At 40.0% G+C, this 18,425-nt stretch overlaps 1 protein-coding gene across 2 annotated transcripts in view; it reads left to right on the forward strand.

The window, feature by feature from the left end:
• PRKCA (protein kinase C alpha) overlaps window positions 1–18,425 on the forward strand; it is an 866,216-nt gene that overhangs the window by 651,376 nt on the left and 196,415 nt on the right. For both annotated transcript variants that reach the window (XM_029599335.1, XM_029599336.1), the window contains exons 6-8: window positions 9,718–9,874; window positions 10,722–10,856; window positions 15,064–15,157. In XM_029599335.1, the coding sequence (XP_029455195.1) occupies window positions 9,718–9,874; window positions 10,722–10,856; window positions 15,064–15,157 (386 nt within the window). The remainder of the gene's footprint in view (window positions 1–9,717; window positions 9,875–10,721; window positions 10,857–15,063; window positions 15,158–18,425) is intronic.

The raw sequence follows: 18,425 nt of genomic DNA on the forward strand, positions 1-18,425 counted from the left end.
CTGCTGGGCATATCGGCTCAGAGTTCCTTGAGGTCTCCAATAAGGAAATTTCATTACCGAAAGGAAATAGCTGGAGCCTTGATGACTGGTGCTATTGCTGACCAGTTTCAAAGTTCAGATTCATCCCTACTGCGTATGTGCTACTGTGTGTCCAATACATGTGAGCATATTTTTCACCTCTTAGTGAAATCTTTCTAGGCTGTGATGTTTTATTGATCCAGCAAAAAAAAAAAAAAAAAAGATAATGTGGCATTCAAGTTTTCAAGACCACCATGGATCCCTTTCTTCAGATGAAGGTGGTAAGTTATCATAGCTCATCATACAAACACAGAACATGTTGGCAGGTAGACTATACAGCCTAATCAGTCTGCCCATCCACATCTGCTCAGCTTTATAGTCCCTTCCTGTCCCTCAGAGATCAAGATTCCTGTTTTCTACAAGTTTAATAGGGCTATTACAACTCTCCACCTTGTATGGTTGAAATTAAGATGCTTCAGAGGCTGTGATATCTTTTATTGGAACAACCCAAAACATGTATACAAAGATGTTATTAAATAAGTCATTTGGGCAACTATGTAAGTTTCTTCTTTGGATATCACAGCTTTCAAAGTATCCTAGTTTTCCTGGGTTTGGGATATTCAGGATACATTTAATAAAATATGAAAATGACAAAAATAAAGCTAAATCATTTCTGGTTTCCTCTTGTTTTTTTTGTTTGGAAATATCCAGTTTATAGAGGAAAGAATGACATTACTGGCTTTTTAGATGAAGATGCATAAAATTGACTAAGTAGTGTTGGTGTGTTTGATCTTTAAAGTATGAAGAGAGACAGATTCCTTCTGTTTCATCTCTAGTCAATTCTGAGCTTTCATGTAACATGGTGTGGGGTACACAAAAGCAATTATGTTAGATATCATTTTGAATGATGGTTAATGGGATTTTCAGGGTTGGAAACGATGTACTGTCAACTACAAGACCATCACTGAGACAGCTTCTTTCAGTCACCTCTTAACTTTGCTGGTGCCACTTAAGGATCTAGTCTAAATTCTGTCCTGACCTTGAAATCACACAGCTCACATCAGATGAAGTCTATCAGCATGCATTTAGAAATGCTGGGGATGTTATCACGTCTTTGGATTTCAGGCATTATGTAGTGAAGAGACTGCTTTGTGGTGTGAAGTGTACAGTGATGCTCTAGAGGAATATGTTGTCATTGCAAACTGATACTACATCTTATTTATTTTATTTTGGCTTATTTTCCAGTTGTACCTCTTGAAAATGTATTTGCACTGTGTTCTCTGCTTCTGGCTTGGCCTTCTGTTTTTGACAAATGATTTTTTTGTAGGATCTCTAACATTTTCAGCTACATTTTAAAACAGTTGCATCAGACTGGAAGAGTACGTGTTCTTTAAAGGAAAGGGATGTGCCACCATAATTTCCAAATCATTTTCTTTGCCTTTGCAATGCTGTTCTAAGTGTGAGACCCCCTTCCCCCTTTGAGGCTCATAAAATGATAGTGTCTGATGCCTGTTTAAGAGTTAAGCACCAGTGTCTTGAACCCACATGTTGGGGTTAAGGAGGGTCTTGCTCAAAGGTATTTTCAAACAAAATAAACTTTACTTTTCCAATCTGGAATTTCCAGCAGTCATAGATAAGCAACTTTAAAAATTCACAAATTACATCAGGGTTCACAGGTTCTTGTAGTGGGTAGGTGATTGGTAGTTATTGTGTTATAGAACACTCAGCACACTTATAAGTATAGAAGTTTTACTTACAATTCTGAGAATAAGCAGTGAAAGCATACAAGATTAGATTTTGCATTAAGAATATATACAATGATACTTCCCCTCTTAGTTTCCAGTGTGAGTCTTGTATATCTTGGAAAATTGGAAACGCAGCACTGGAGATCAGGAACAGGTCATTTTTAGTCACTTGGAATGTCCAACAAGTTTTTTCTCTGAGCTGTTCTTTCTTCTGATCTACTAGTCTGTCTTGACTTTGGTCTTTTATGCCAGTTTTCTTGATCTATGTCCCCAATTCTTCTCTGGGCTACTCCAATATGTTCTTGTCATTTGAGACTTCAGCTGTCTATGCTAATCATATCAGCAACAGTTAGGTATGGTTAAGTTACTAATGTCCTGTTTTCCTTGATATCTGCACAGTTAGCCTCATGAGTAACTGCTCGTTAATATATCTGATCTCATGACTTGTTTCTTATTACAAGCAAGTTAAGAAAAATGGCATATTTATTCTCAGAACTTATAGGTCTTATGTCAAGCTATTACATTAGCTATATTAGTGATTATCTTTGCTCCACTAATTTCTATTGTGTTACAAAGTTCTTCACATTAACTAAAAGCTCCGTAAATAATTTTCCACAGTTCTGTACAGCATTGTTTGCAGCGACATCAGCAACAAAAAATACACTTCCTCTACTAATCCACTTCTCAAAATAACATAACCTTTCCCTCTATCATAGTGACTAAAAGGTTAGTCCTTCAAAAGAGATGAGATTCAGTACTATTAATCCACATACAGCTTCTTTCCTGGTAAGGAAGTTAGTACCAAGTAACTTTGTAGTCCATGATTCCTTCTAGGTGTTTTGGTGGCACTGCCCAGGATTCTAGTATTAAATTCCTGGAGCCATGGCCTTGTTGGAATCCAGGCTGTGGCTGCAGGAGAGAAGAGAGATTCCCCTGCCGTAACTTTACTCCAGCTTGTAGCCCCGGCTCCACAAAAAACACATTCCAGTTGTGAGCACCACCTTTTATTGATGCAGGGAAATGCCCCATAGTGGTTCTCCCTTAAAACAATCTCTTAAGGAAATATACTGAGCTCTTTCATAAACCTCTGCCATAATGACATATCACCATAACCTCAGAAGTAGATGTAAGAGACATCCCATAATTTTGCTCAAAGAGCAAATTCATATTAACAGGGACCTGATTTAGAACCCCTGTTACTTACGTTTCACGGACACTGACCTTGTTCATTTAAAAATGTTTTCCTTTTTCCTCACAGACATTTTTTTAGACTAGAAATATTCACTTAAACTCTTGCTTACATTATTATTTTGGAGGCTACTGTTTTGTTTTCAGAGTTTTCCAAAGAGATGGGAAAAACTTCTTATGTCACATCAGATATCAGAAAGATCTGAACTGAGCCATTTAGATTAGGAAGGTAAATGTCAGAGCTAGATCCACCCTTTCATACCATTAAGTGTCAGAATTGAGTCAAAGTTGTAGTGGACTAGATTTTCACCATGCTCTGGTAAGGCTGAGTGTGCTGAGATGGTTAAATCAGGAGACAGTGTCATCTCCATCACAGGTGGTGATAATGCCCTTGTGCAGGTCCTTGGTGAGATCTCATTTGGAGTACTGTGTTCAGTTCTGAAGTCCGTATCAGAAGGGGAATAAAGACAGGATGGAGGCTATCCAGAGAATAGTGACCAAAATGGTCTGAGGTCTGTATCAGAAGACCTATGAGGAGAGGCTAAAAGATCTGAATATGTATACCCTGGAAGAGAGGAGGTGCAGGGAAGATATGATACAGACCTTTAGATGCCTGAAAGTTTTTAATGATGAACAATCGTCAAACCTTTTCCATTGGAAATAAATCAGTAGAACTAAGGGTTCTGAAATTAAACTTCAGGGAGGACAACTCAGAACCAATATGGATAGAGTGGTGGATGCTTGGAATGCCCTTCTGGAGGAGGTGGTGAAGACAAAAATAGTGAAAGAATGCAAAGGGGCAAGGGATAAACCCTGTGGATCCCTAAAAACTAGAGGATAGAAATGAAGAAAAGAGTGCATGGGGTAACTTGCTGATGCGGTGGATACTACCATTAACCAATAAACCTACATACTGTTAATGCAACTCGCATCATTGCTGTCTGCTTCAGCGGCAAGGGAAAAGGGGAATGGGATTCAGACAGCAACCAGCAAGGGCCCCAACTTTTACAGTCTGGGGAAACAAGCATGGGGGGGGGGGGGGGGCCGTAACTTGCTGGTGCAGCAGTTACTACCCTTAACCAAAAAGCCTGATACTTTTGATGCAACTTCAACATTTGCTCTCTGCTTCAACAACAGGACCCTGACTTTTACGGTTTGGGAAATTGATAAGCTTATTAATCAATTACCTACTAATCTTTATAATATTTTCTCCATTCCTAGACCGAAAAAAAAAGGTGGTGGACTCTTGTTTTTATTGGCTAAAAAATTAAAATTTAGATCAGTTCCAATTAACTCCTTACTACCCATTGAAATAAGCCTATTCAAATCTAAATCTCTGCAAATTTTGCTAGTATATGCTCCTCCAGGTTGTCTTAATAAAAATCCAGATGCACTGATTGAAACCATTTCTTCTTCTATTAATTCCAAATTTCCTACAATTTTATTAGATTTTAATCTTCACATGGATAAATCTCCTCTATCACCTTCTGCAGAACTTTTCCTCAACTCTTTAATAGCTATGGGATTTAAACAATTAATCGAATCCCCAACACATAAATCAGGACATATTTTAGATCTTATATTTATCAATAACAAAATATCTAGCATATCACCTCCTTCTACCACCTCTATTCCCTGGTCGTTTCATAAATTAATTAAAACTAAATTACAAGTGGACTGCTCTTATTTACATTCGCAAAATAATGTGAAAGTCATTAAGTTCATTAAACCCTGTTCTAGTGAAATTCTAGAAAGAATTCTCCCAGATACACTAAAACAGTTGAATACTTCAAATACCTTATCTGCAGTAAACTCCTGGCTTAAAATTAACACGGATGCAGCAAACATTATTTGCCCTACCATTTAAAAAAAAATAAAAACTTCCACAAAACATAAATCGCCATGGTTTATTTTCGATCTAAAAAATAAAAAATGTCTTTTAAGACATGCTGAGAAAGCCTGGAGAAAAAATCCCTCAAGTCAACTTCTAGATAGATACAAAGCACTACTTTACATCTATTCGACTGACATTAATATGGCCAAGAGAGATTTTTACTCTAAAAGAATTCACGAATTATCAATATAATCCAAAAATACTTTTTGAATATGTATCTAAATTAACTCTCCCCATTAATCACGACTCTCAAATTGATAAACCTTTGATATCTTGCCATGAATTTGCAAACTATCTTAATGACAAAATATCGAAGCTTGACACAATAAATCCATTAAGAGACCATTGCCCCCTCTGAAGTAGAGTCCATCCTCCATAAAATGAACCCGGCTGCACACCCACTTGATCCTATCCCTATTAAATCCCTAAAGCTAATTCCAAACTGTTTAGCTAGGCCTATCACTGATATAGTTAACCTGTCTCTTGCTCAAGGTTTTCTCCCAAATTCACTCAAATGTGCAGTTGTTAAACCAATTTTAAAAAAGCCACATTTAGACCCATCTATTTTAGCAAATTACAGACCCATTTCCATTTTACCTTTCCTTAGTAAAATGATAGAAAAAATAGTTAATTTACAACTTACGGAATTCTTAGAAAATAATAATACTCTTCTTCCGGCCCAGCATGGCTTCAAAAAAGGACATAGCACTGAAACACTTTTAGCTACTCTGGTGGATAATATTCATCATGGTTTCGATAAGGGAATCTCTTTTATCTTGATTCTTTTAGACATCTCTGCTGCATTTGACTCAGTCAACCATAAGTTACAACTCCATAGATTAGTTGAGATTGGTATAAATGGTAATGTTCTGAAATGGTTTCAGTCTTTTCTATCTAATCGCTCCTTCAAAGTATCGTACAATAACAATACTTCGGATCTCTCACCTCTCCCACTAGGTATCCCTCAAGGTTCATCCCTTTCTCCCACCCTTTTCAACATTTACATGCTTCCATTATGTCACTATCTAAATAAATTAGGACTCTCATATTTCCTTTATGCGGATGATGTCCAAATTTTGTTACCCATCAAAGATAACATCAACAGTACATTGTCACAATGGGAACTATATCTTTATGATATCAATAATATCTTATCTCAAATGGCACTTTCACTCAATCATAACAAAACAGAGTTTCTTCTTCTCTCCAAAAGGTTAACGCCACCACCTATAGATCCATCAGTACTCTCTAATTATAGAATATCCACGTCAGTTAAGGACCTTGGAATTACCTTAGATAAAGAACTTAATTTCAAAGCTCACATCAAAAATCTAATTAAAGAAGGCTTTTATAAACTTCAAGTTCTAAGAAAATTGAAAATAAATAAATAAATAAATACATCCTCCTGACTTTAGAACAGTACTACAAGCCTTAATTTTTGCAAAATTGGACTATTGCAACTCCATCTTAATAGGATTGCCTGCTTCCACAATTAAACCGCTTCAACTGCTTCAAAATGCTGCCACTAGATCCCTATCAAATTGCAGAAAATTTGAACACAACTCTCCAATTTTGCACCAATTACATTGGCTTCCCATCGCTTTTAGATCACAATATAAGATATTTATGCTTATTCATAAAGCATTGTACAATGATGACTCATCTTGGTTACAAAAACCACTATATCATTTATTTCTACTAGAAATCTTCGTTCTACAGACACTGGTTTACTCTCTATTCCCTATAGCAAAAAAATTCTCAAAACAGCTACTATAAATCGGGCCCCCTCTATAATTGGTCCTACTCTATGGAACTCCCTACCATTTCCACTAAGGACTGACCCTTCCACATCTACCTTTAGAAAAAAACTTAAAACATGGCTTTTTATCAAAGCTTTCCCTCAATAAACTTAATAGATTTCATCCCCTTATATACGGTTTGTTCCTTTTATTTTCGATGAGATACTGAATTTTGGTTTGATAATGATAGGTTATTATTTTATATAGCTCTATATTAATCTATTGATAATTATTAGTTTGGGGTTTTTTTTGTTTCTTATTCCACACACTGTTTTTGAACTGTTATACTGTATTAGGTCTTCAATAATATTTGTTGACAGTTTGTTTCAATGTAAACCGATGTGATATTTTGAATTGAATGTCGGTATAAAAAAAGCAAATAAATAAATAAGCATGGAAGTACCCTGCACGGTGCGACAGATACTACCTAAAGCTTGTTGGCAGACTGGATGGACCATTTGGTCCTTTTCTGCCATCATTTCTGTTTCTAATCCTTTTGTTTAGTTGTATCGTATGTCTATAAAATCACCATCTTTCTCTAGGTTCTGTGAAATAATACATTAGTGGGTAGATTTCAGAACTACTGTGCCATAGCAAATAACGAAACTAGTGTTGCTTTATGATCCTTTGATGCTTTTTCTTTTCATCATTGTGAAGCAAAATTCACCAAACTGTTCACCACATGAGTTAGCCAATAGTCTGCCTTGGCAGCTCTTTGTTAAAATTAGCCTACAACCAGAGCTCTCCTCAGAGGGGATTGGGGAAGAAGACAGGGTGGTGGCAAATAGGGGTGACCATGCTGCTATGGTAGCTCTATCCCCAACACTATAATTTAGCCTTATATGGACCTGCTGCAGTTGATTCACCGTGGACCCCACATCCTCCTACAGCTGTTGAGTAACTTTAGTTGTCTATAAAAGAGGGTGTCTGGATATAATATTATGTCACCTGGTTTATTTCTGGATTGCAAGCTATAGCAGTTCTCAGTCTTATACCACTACTACAACTACTTACCATTTCTATAGTTCTATTAGATTTAGCAAAGAACAGTCCTGCAAACAAACCAAAATGAACTCTGCTTATCAAATAAAGCAGTAATTTTGGACAAAAAAATGTTCTTTAAAAAGAAATAAATAAGAGATCACATTTGTTTTCAGTATAGTATTGCAATAATGGAGACCTGGCTTTTAATAATGTCATTCAGCATGAAATTCCAGCAGTAATGTTACTGTGCTGCTGCCTGTGAAGGACCCGCATTCCTGCCATGACATCGCTGCATTTCATCATACAGACGTGCATCCCACCTGCTATGTCGCAACAGCTCTTCCAATTACTGAGCTCCAGCCTATTTCCAACTGTCTTTTTACTCCTGGGTTCAATTACAACAAGCATCCTGTAAAAAAAAAAACAAAAAAAAACACAGGAGAGCGGTGATTTAAAAAAAAAAAAACCTCTAGTTGCCAAACCACAGCCTCCATATGGTAAATAATAGGGTTCATTGACAGTAACTTTTAAAGAACTGAAAATTGCACAGCACTCCTCTTTTGGAGTTGTAATAGTTTCCAGGCAGGTGGCTTCTTCCAGCAGCTGATGTACAAGGGAGGAGATATGGTCACTGGAAAGTAAATGCAGTAATGTCCCCTAGGTGGTGCAAAGAGATATGGACTGGTACGCCCCAGAATAATTAGCCACAGCTGCAAAGAATTCGAGTCATGTTCCCAGCCTTTAAAATGTTCTCTGAACCTTGTAGATCTTCTTTTATCTTCCTTTGTTGCCAGAAACATTTATTATCCTTGATCAAGTATGGTATCTTGCTTGTGTATATAAATAGGAGAAAATAAAGGAATGTACTACAGACAAGGTAAATCTAGCTTCCTTATGGCAGATGCTGTAACTGTGAAGTATCGTGCACAGTTCAAATATAAGCTGCCAAAAACAAATCAGCAGAATGCTGAAGTAGATGGTATGCTCAACCTCAAAGACATGATTAAAGAAAAGGTTTTCTGTTTTATGTGTGCTGCAAGCATGGACAGGGTCAAATTCCTTCAGGAGGATGTTGCTTGGACCTAGAATTATACTGTGAAGCATAATAGAAAATTGTATGTTAATCAGGGAATCTAGGATTAATTTAATATTGCAGCCTGCTTAGCCATTTCATTCCACAAACATCATGCTCAGATGAGTCAGATTCAGGATGATTGATTTCTCAAGCATAAGGCTTTATATGAGGTGGGCTCAATATTGCTTGTTTATTTTTAAATAAACAAATACTTAATATACTGCAAAATCCAAAGTTCTATACGGTCTGTTAATGGCAGCAATGGGTTTTGAGGTCTAGCCAAATGTTTGGCTGTGGCGGAAAACCCTGATGTGCTAGTTCTAAGCTTCCAAGTGAAGGGGAAAGGATACATTGATTCTTCTTTCTCCCTTCTTTTCTGTAATCATAGGCTGTGGCCCAGTGAGGTATCCTGGCTCGCTGGGACCCAGCAAGAGTGGAATAAATTTAGAGGGTGTGGAAATATAAATCAGCCACAGCAAACAAAGGAAGAGTTGTCTCGTGCCAACCAGCTCGCACTAGTGGCCTTAGTAGTATACTGGGGTAACCTTTGAAAGTGGTGATGTGAGTAACTGGCACGTGAAACCTGATCGGAATCACATCTTATTTAAGGAGTGTGGTGGCCATTCTGAAAAAGAGACCCTTTATGCTATCCTTGTAAAGAAGGCTGTTTGATTTTCAGGCTGCATCTCATCAATTTACCACCGTGATACAGTAAAAATGCAGCGGAACATGGTGAATCTTGTCAGCAACGAGCATTTTTAGAGAATGCCTTCCTACTTGTCTGATGGTGCCACCGCCTAACCAAATCATCCTTCAGTTTTCATTTCATTGTAATTACGTCCTCACCACCAGGAATTTCTTTTCCTCCTTTGTCTATTTCATTGCTGTTTATGAATTAACAATGGCAGGGTTTGTTTGTTTTCCCTCCTTACTGAGTAAATGTGTGCACATGGATATGTGAACATACATTTCTTTATCTTTATTTTTATTTTATTTTTTATTTTTTTTTTGCAGTTGGGGAAGCAAGAAACTTAATCCCTATGGACCCTAATGGGCTGTCTGATCCATATGTGAAGCTGAAGCTTATCCCCGATCCAAAGAATGAAAGCAAGCAAAAAACAAAAACTATCCGCTCCTCCTTGAACCCACACTGGAATGAGTCATTCATATTGTAAGTTTGCCCCCGCTCATGCTTTCCTCAGCACTACATCCTTCCTAACCACTATCACCGCTGCACTAGTAGAGTGGAATTTATCTGTTCCAGACTTTCGATTTCAAGGACAGAACTGCTGTCCCCAACACTCAAGACCCAGGGGTGGGCAATTCCAGTCCTCGAGGGCCACAAACCTGTCGAGGTTTTAGGATAACCTAATGAATATGCATGACATAGATTTGCATACAACTGAGGCAGAGCATGCAAATCTCTCTCATGCATATTCATTAGGGATATCCTGAAAACCATACTGGTTTGTGGCCCTCGAGGACCGGAACTGCCCACCCCTGCTCAAGACCATTCCTCAGAAAAAATCCATTATTCCCTCTGTATTGCAGAAACCACCAGTTACTTAAGTAGGACAGTATTTGGAAAGTTTGGCCAGCCTTGCTGTTGAAAGATAGACTATAACAGCAGATAAGAACCAAGAGGGTCTATCTAGTTTTCCCAGTTTCATTCCTGAAGCAATTCCAGAGACCCCTGTTGATCTCTGCCTACTGAAGACAGTGCCGCCATGCAGAAGATATGGTCTACCTGCTGTTTCCACAGATGTAGCATTGCATTTTGCATTAGGAATAGTTTGGCATTACATAGCTCACAGGTGTTTGTGGCTGTTACACTGGAATGTTGCATCAGAACTTCAGAGGTAGTCATTCGCGTAACGGGTTCCTCTTCAGAATATTAACCAAAGCCTATGTGTTTGCTTTATTGCTTACATAGCTTGCACTATGTTTTAGGCAGTGTTTGGTAATGGAACATGGGTTTTACCATTTTATTTTTTTTTTGTCAATGTGTTCTCTTTTAGTAAGCTAAAGCAGTCTGATAAAGACAGACGGTTATCGATAGAGATTTGGGACTGGGATCGGACAACTAGAAATGATTTTATGGGGTCCTTTTCCTTTGGAGTGTCAGAGCTTATGAAAATGCCAGCTTGTGGATGGTAAGATGCATATGTTTAAAAGTAACATTTACAGTGATTGGTTCCAATCAAGAAGTTCAAGTTACAATGGCACTTGTTGCTCTGTATTATATGCCACAGATTTTTTTTTTGAGGTGCTGAATCATAAAATATAGCAGTTGAATTAAAAATGAAGTACTTGATGGCAAATGCCTTTTCACCCTTTTAAAAGCGTGACTTCCTGTACTGTACATGAAATTTCTCACAGGACAAGCAGGATGGTAGTCCTCACATATGGGGTGACATCAGAGAATGGAGCCCAATCACGGAATACTTTTATCAAAGTTTCTAGAACTTTGACTGGCACCTACTAGGTATGCCCAAGATGGCACTAACCCTGCAACCAGCAGGGGTCCCCCTTCAGCCTTCTTTTTTCCGCGCAGCAGTAGCCATGTGGGTTAAGGAGCTCTACAGAGATTCCAGACAGGAATTTTCCTCACAGAATTACTTCATAATTAATAACCTTCAGGGGTCCCCCTATTCAATTTTTTTACTTCCGCGGTAGTCCGGTAAGTTTTTACCCGGTTCTAGTCTATTGCCATCGAGTTTGGCCCTCGCGGCCTACTGGCTGTCGACCGCACCGCAGCTAAATGTTTTTCAAAGGCCATGGCATCGGGGTTCCGTCGGCAAGTAGGTGGCCCTGAGGTACATCAAGTGGGAAAGTGCCTCCGCCCATATCTGTGCAGCTTCCTGACACAGGAGGTAGGAGCCCATCCCTTCCTGCTTTTTGATGTACCACATGGCCACCTGGTTGTCTGACTGAATCAGTATGACCTGGTGGGAGAGGCGATCCTGAAACATTCTGAGAGCATATCTGATTGCTTGTAGTTCCAGGAAATTGATTTAGTGTTTGGCTTCCTCTGGAGACCAAGACCCTTGAGTTTGTAAATTGGCAACATGTGCTCCCCAGCCGAGGTTGGAAGTATCAGTGGTAAGGGTTACTTGAGGTTTTGGAGTCTGGAAAGGTAGGCCTTGGAGAAGATTGGTCTGATTTTTCCACCAAGCTAGAGACTGACGAAGTGGGTTGGTGATGTTGATAGTGGTTGAATGGATTGAGTCCATTGTGACCATAGAGTCCACTGCATGACTCTCATGGCCAAGTGAGCCATTGGGGTAACATGCACTGAGGATGCCATGTGTCCCAGTAAGATAGGAAATGGCGTGCAGTTGAGCGTTGTCGAGACTGTAGCTGGTGTGCGAGAGAAGTGAGAGCGAGAGCTCGTTCTCGAGGCAGAAAAGCCTTTGCTTTGAAGGTGTCCAAGTCTGCCCCTATGAATGACAAAGTTTGAGATGGGACTAAGCAGGATTTTTTGTAATTGATGAGAAATCCTAGAGAGATCAGAGTGTGTAAGGTAAGACGTAAGGACTTCAGAGCAGCTTGCTGAGTGGGAGCCCTGATCAACCAATCGTCGAGATAGGGGTAGACATGAACACCTTGGGTCCTGAGGAAGGCTGCTACTACTACGAGACACTTGGTGAAAACTCGTGGTGCAGTTGCTAGGCCGAATGGGAGCACTCTGTATTGATAGTGCTTCGGGCCTACCAGGAATCTCAGAAATCTGCGATGAGACAGAGTTATCGCAATGTGTGTGTAAGCGTCCTGGAGATCTAGAGAGCAGAGCCAGTCTTCCCTTTTCAGAATAGGAAGGAGGGATCCCAAGGTTACCACCTTGAACTTTTCTCGTTGGAGGTACTTGTTGAGGGCACGCAGGTCCAGAATTAGACGAACGCCACCTGACTTTTTGGGGATTAGAAAGTACCGGGAATAGAATCCGAGACCCTGTTGGGAGTAGGGCACTAGTTCTATTGCTCTGGATTGAAGGAGGAGGGAGACTTCCTGATCCAGGAGTAGTGAGTGGTCTGATGTTCCCCATGTCAGCCGAGGAGGGGAATCTGGTGGGATGGACAGAAAGTTCAGGTGATAACCTTGAGAGATTATAGCAAGAACCCACTGGTTTGAGGTGATTGTGTGCCATATGTTGTTGAAATGGCCCAATCGACCTCCTACTGGTACATGCGGCAGTGGAAGCTGGCTCTTGCTCTCTATGAAAGAGTCAAAAACCAGAAGCTGCCTGTTCAGTCTGCAGTTGGAAGTGAACTAACTCAGACATTTCCTTCACAAAATTAATGAAGGACAAGTCCTCTGGAGGAGAACGTTTCCTGCTTTCGGTAGGAGAGGGTGGTGATGGTAAATCATCGGTGTCCTGGAACAAGTCATCGGTCCATGTATCATAGGGGTTCATCACCGTGCCCTCCAGGAACCTTAAAGGGACGGAACGAAGGTATCCCCGAAGGTCCCTGTCTAGGCTCCAAAGGCATCAAGGGAGTCACCGGAGGCATCGATGAAGGCACCAAGGGCATCGATGGACAGATCAGCGGCACCGATGGCAGTAACGGTATCGGTGACATCAATGGTTGAGGCATCGGCAGGACTCTCGATGGAGGAAGACGGAACGGTGTTTCTCCTCTCGATGACAGAGGAAGTGGAGAGGGCACCGGAACCATCAGTGTCCCTGGATCCATCGGAGGAAAAGCGGCTAGTAGTGCTTCCGTCCTCGAGAGCAGCAGTGCCAGCGCTACCGGAATGGGATCGATGGTCGGTTCGGGAATCGTCACCAGCTTTGGAGGAATCTGGAATCTTTGCATCGCCTTGCCGATGGCCTCCTGAACCGTCCAGTCCAGCTCTTCACGGAGACCTGGAGCGATCAGCCCCGGTTCCGGAAGGGGAGAAGGAGGCAGAGGCGTAGCCGGAGGGACTACCATTAAAGGCGGAGTCGTGGCTCCCATTACCCGTCCGGGTGAGGGTTGCCTCGCTGACCAGAACTCAGAAAGGATTGATGCCTTTTCTGGACGGGGTTTCTTCGGCGGCGGCTCGACTGATGGCGAGGTCGATGATTTGCCTTCGATGGTCCGAGGCTTACAGTGTTGATGCCGATGTTTCTCTCGACGATCCCCTCAGTCCTGAGGGGGAACAGAGGTAGTCGATGGCCGGGAAGTCGTTGACGCTGAATGGACACCAGCCGGTGCCTGATACTGGCGCGACATAGATGGTGCCAGTTCGGACGATGTCGATGCTATGGACGAAGTCAGAGTTTGAGACCGAAAGAGAAGTTCCATCTTCTCCATTCTGGCTTTGCGACCTTTTGGTTTCATTAAGGCACATTTGGTGCAAGTCAGGACATCATGCTCACAACCAAGGCATATTACACAGACTTTATGGAGGTCTGTGTTGGACATTGTGCGAGTGCAGTCAGGGCACCGACGGAACCCCGACGCCATGGCCTTTGAAAATAATTTAGCTGTGGTGCGGTCGACGGCCAGTAGGCCGCGAGGGCCAAACTCGACGGGAATCGACCGGAACTGGGTAAAAACTTACCGGACTACCGCGGAAGTAAAAAATTGAATAGGGGGACCCCTGAAGGGTATTAATTATGAAGTAATTCCATGAGGAAAATTCCTGTCAGGAATCTCTGAGAAGCTCCTTAACCCACGTGACTACTGCTGCGCGGAAAAAAGAAGGCTGAAGGGGGACCCCTGCTGGTTGCAAGGTTAGTGCCATCTTGGGCATGCCCAGTAGGTGCCAGTCAAAGTTCTAGAAACTTTGACAAAAGTGTTCCGTGATTGGGCTCCATCCTGTGTTGTCACCCCATATGTAAGGCTAACATCCTGCTGTCCTGTGAGAACACCTGTTACAGGTAAGCAACATTTGCTATTTTCAAACTGTACTTTAAGGTTCTATGGAGCATGCAATCACCTGATTATACACTTTGTTACTACCATCCAACCTCTTTACAGAGATGGTCTTATCAGATTACCAATGCTCTTCCCTTTCCCTCTCACCCTTCTCTCTTGATATCAATCCTATGCACATCACTTGTGCATCTCATTCTTATTGTCTCCCCTATGGAAGGAGGGTCCAATAGCCATTCAAGAATATAGAACACATTTTTTGATAAAAGTCTGGTGAAAAACTATTTTGCTACTGAATTAATTTCCAAGGAGTGCGTGTACTTGTTGTCTAGATTAGTGTGTCAATGTGTCTAATTACTAATGAAATTTGAAATGACACCATGGCGGGGGGAGGGGGGGATAGGAAGGGTAAATCCTGCTTCCAAATGCAGCAAAGTGCCCTCATACTCAGTCTAGACTCACATCAGGTCATTGGCAATGCTTTGCTTCTGTGCTTCAGGTACAAGTTGCTAAACCAAGAAGAAGGTGAGTACTATAACGTCCCCATTCCAGACACAGATGACAGCAGCTTGGAACTCAGACAGAAATTTGAGGTGAGATTTAAAATCGAGTGATTTATTACAAACTGCCATGCTGTATTTCACTATAAACATTCATATGCTATTTGTAAATTATACTTAGAGAAATCAGTGATAGAATTTAAAAATAACATGAGAGACGCTATAATGGCCAGGACTTGGAGCACAGGTTGAACGGGTCTGCACAGGTACAGTATGCTTTGGGTCAGGAAATAAAGGGAGTGTTTAGCCACCGTGGGGGCAATTATTTAAATTTATGCAAGGCTTGCAAGCTTGTGGATACTTGGTACTTGTACCTTCAGGCCTGTAAAGCTGTGTGTACTTTACTACCTGCAAACTTTGCAAGTACAAAGTCTGCACTGTAAAGCATGAAGAGGTGTCAAAGTGAAATCTCCATATGTTTCTTGCCAGCCCCACCTTTCCAAGACGCAGATAATCTTATCTGCAGAAAAATGTCCTCTTAGTGGTTGGTTCCATCAGCACACCTGCCCTGCCTGTCTTCTCTTCTACCATCTTTGCTTTCTAAACCTCTGTGCACTTATGTGCTATGGGTTTATAAGGCATGGATCAGCACTGTTAACATCTCTGGTCATTAACAAAGAAGTGGCTAAATAAAAAGCAATGTTTTGTGAAAATGTTGCACCAAACCATCATTCTTGATAGAGAATCATCATCATCTTTCTTATTTCTAAGGGCCATGTGTCTCATCTCATAGTCCCATAATCTTACTTTTTCCTTGACAAACAGCCCCATCACTTTGTCTCTGGTTTCTTTGTGCACCAGAGACTCAGAGTTGCATTTCCTAGTCTGTTAGAGCTCTCGAACATTTCTCTGGATATGATGGATCCTTCATTTATTTGGTATAGTGCTGGGTGTATTTTTCATTTCCACTCTCACTTTTCCTTCAGTTTATATACTTTCTCTTTCTTTGGGTATGCCAGGCTTGATTTCATTAACCTTCTTGGCATTGTCTGGCTTCTTTCTGACATGACAAAGCAACAATGGTGGTAAACTAGTAATCAAATGCAACGTCTTCCAATGCATTGAATTTTTGTCCTTCCATTGGGAGTAATGACCTCTGACTGGTCTAAACCATGGTACACCATGACAAAATTGGATTGAGATCCTAGGACAACAATTCAAGTTATTCATGTCTCAATTATATTCAAGCATTCAGTACATTGGTTTTATATTTAATCTTGCTGATGTATATTTTAACTTGGGTTTCTTTGTTTTATATTGCTGTATATTTTCTTGTCTGTTTTGGTTCTACATGTAATATCTTTTTTATGTGCAATACTGTATATTTGTTTTAGGTGTTAGCCATTAGGAACAAGTCTTTTTATGACTAGTCGTTAGAAATGTCAGAATAAACATTCTTGTGTTTACACACTTCATCTGTGCAAATGCTTTTTAGCATACTCAGTTCATAACAGTTTTCCACAGTGATATAGGAGACTAAAGGATGTTTTCCTGGCGTTGTTACTAAGTTCTTGTACAGTTGCAATGTAGTCAAACCTGCTCTTCCTGCAATCTGTAGTCATTTTAATTATATACTAACAGAGAAAAGCCAACAGATAAATCCGTAAGTTGATAAATACAGTAGAAGAGAAACATGTCCCAAAGAAAGGCACAAAATAAATGTATCATGACTGCACTTAGGAAGTTGCTTAAAATAACTGATATAAATCAATAGTGTAAACTTATTTCCCCCCTACCTTACAAGAAAACTTGTATATTGAGAATTTGCATAAGAATCTTTCATGAAATGAGTTATTTTGAGAGAATATTGGACAGCATCGGTTATGACTTTCAGAAAAATTGGAAAAAAAGGATATTTAGATGCATGCTGAGATGGAAGGCATCTAAAAGATGGTGAAAACATTTTACATTTTCAATTTTCACTTTTTTTTTGTGAAAAATGCTGTAAAAATGGGAAAATATTCACCATAGACTGTAGCAGGAGCATTTTGTCACAGATTAAATATTATAGTAAAAAAAAAAAATGTGGAAAAGCAGAAAATCCATCACCAATTTTGTTTGGTTTTTTTTAACAGTGAAAAGCCCGGTATTTTCTGTTTTCATTGTTCTTCCAATTGTTTTCATACACTTCTGATCATCCACAAGCCCTTTGGCTTGGAATACAACATGAAATCCATTTTTATATGAGTTTGGCCGTTTAAAAAATAAAACAGAATATACCGGATGGAATTCTGCTGTTTTAATGGAATAATCCTTCTATTTCTTAGAGTAACATGTTGAAGTCTATGGAGGCAGATAATGTGGGGAGAAAGATGACATCCTTAAATTGTGGGTGTCAGCCTTGAATTGGGGTTGCATTGGAAGGGCCACTGTCGATGGATTTTCAATGGGGTACAGTAGTCCAAAATACAAATATATATAATAAGGTAATACTAGTCTCATATCTACATTCATATACTATACAAATTCCAAGGAAGAGAGAACAGTTTAGGGGGAGGCAAGCTGTTTTCATACCCTAAGAATTCAAGCAAAATATCTTAATTAAAAAAAAAAAACAACCCAGGATTATCAGGGACACTCATTGAACTATTGATAAGCAAATTATGTATTTAGTCCACCATGATATCCCAAAATGAATGTCGGAAAATCAAGTCAAGAATGAATACTTAAATAGTATAACCATTGCCATTTGCTGAGAAAGTTGAATGACTAAGATGATATCCATCTTGATTGACTGGTTTCCCACAGTGCTATAGGAGATGCACTGATAAACTGCTTACTAACAGGACACACTGATTTAAAAAAAAGCACATTCCATCTGTCATACATCCTGTGTGTGCAGTGAGCTCTTCTGATTCCATGGTAGTATCAAACATACATGAATGAATTCATTAATGTTTGCATCAAAAAATCAGAAGTACTCTGCTCCTGTTGACAGCAGATACTTTTTTTTTTATTATAAGTAGCCATTTGAGTCCCTCTAAAACACTATTTGCTGCTGTTTATGCATTTTAGGTTTTGTGATGGGGAAAGGTTTCTAATACTACATGGCATTATTTGGTAATGAAACTTGCTAACAAGGGGATTGGGCACTGTAGTTAGAAAAAAAATTATTACAGATTACATTTTTTTCCCTTTACTAGGTGGTGGTGTGCGTTGGGGGTAATTAGTTGCGGCAGTGGTGGGGTGTGTGTGGAGGGGAGGATTGGTGATGGCGGTATGTGTGAGAGATATGTGTGTGGGGGTGTTGACAGCAGTGGTGGTGGAACTTGGTGTGATGGTGAAGGGGGGAGGATTGATA

This window comes from Rhinatrema bivittatum, chromosome 4 (genome assembly GCF_901001135.1).
Source record: "Rhinatrema bivittatum chromosome 4, aRhiBiv1.1, whole genome shotgun sequence".
In the NCBI taxonomy this organism is placed as follows: domain Eukaryota; kingdom Metazoa; phylum Chordata; class Amphibia; order Gymnophiona; family Rhinatrematidae; genus Rhinatrema; species Rhinatrema bivittatum.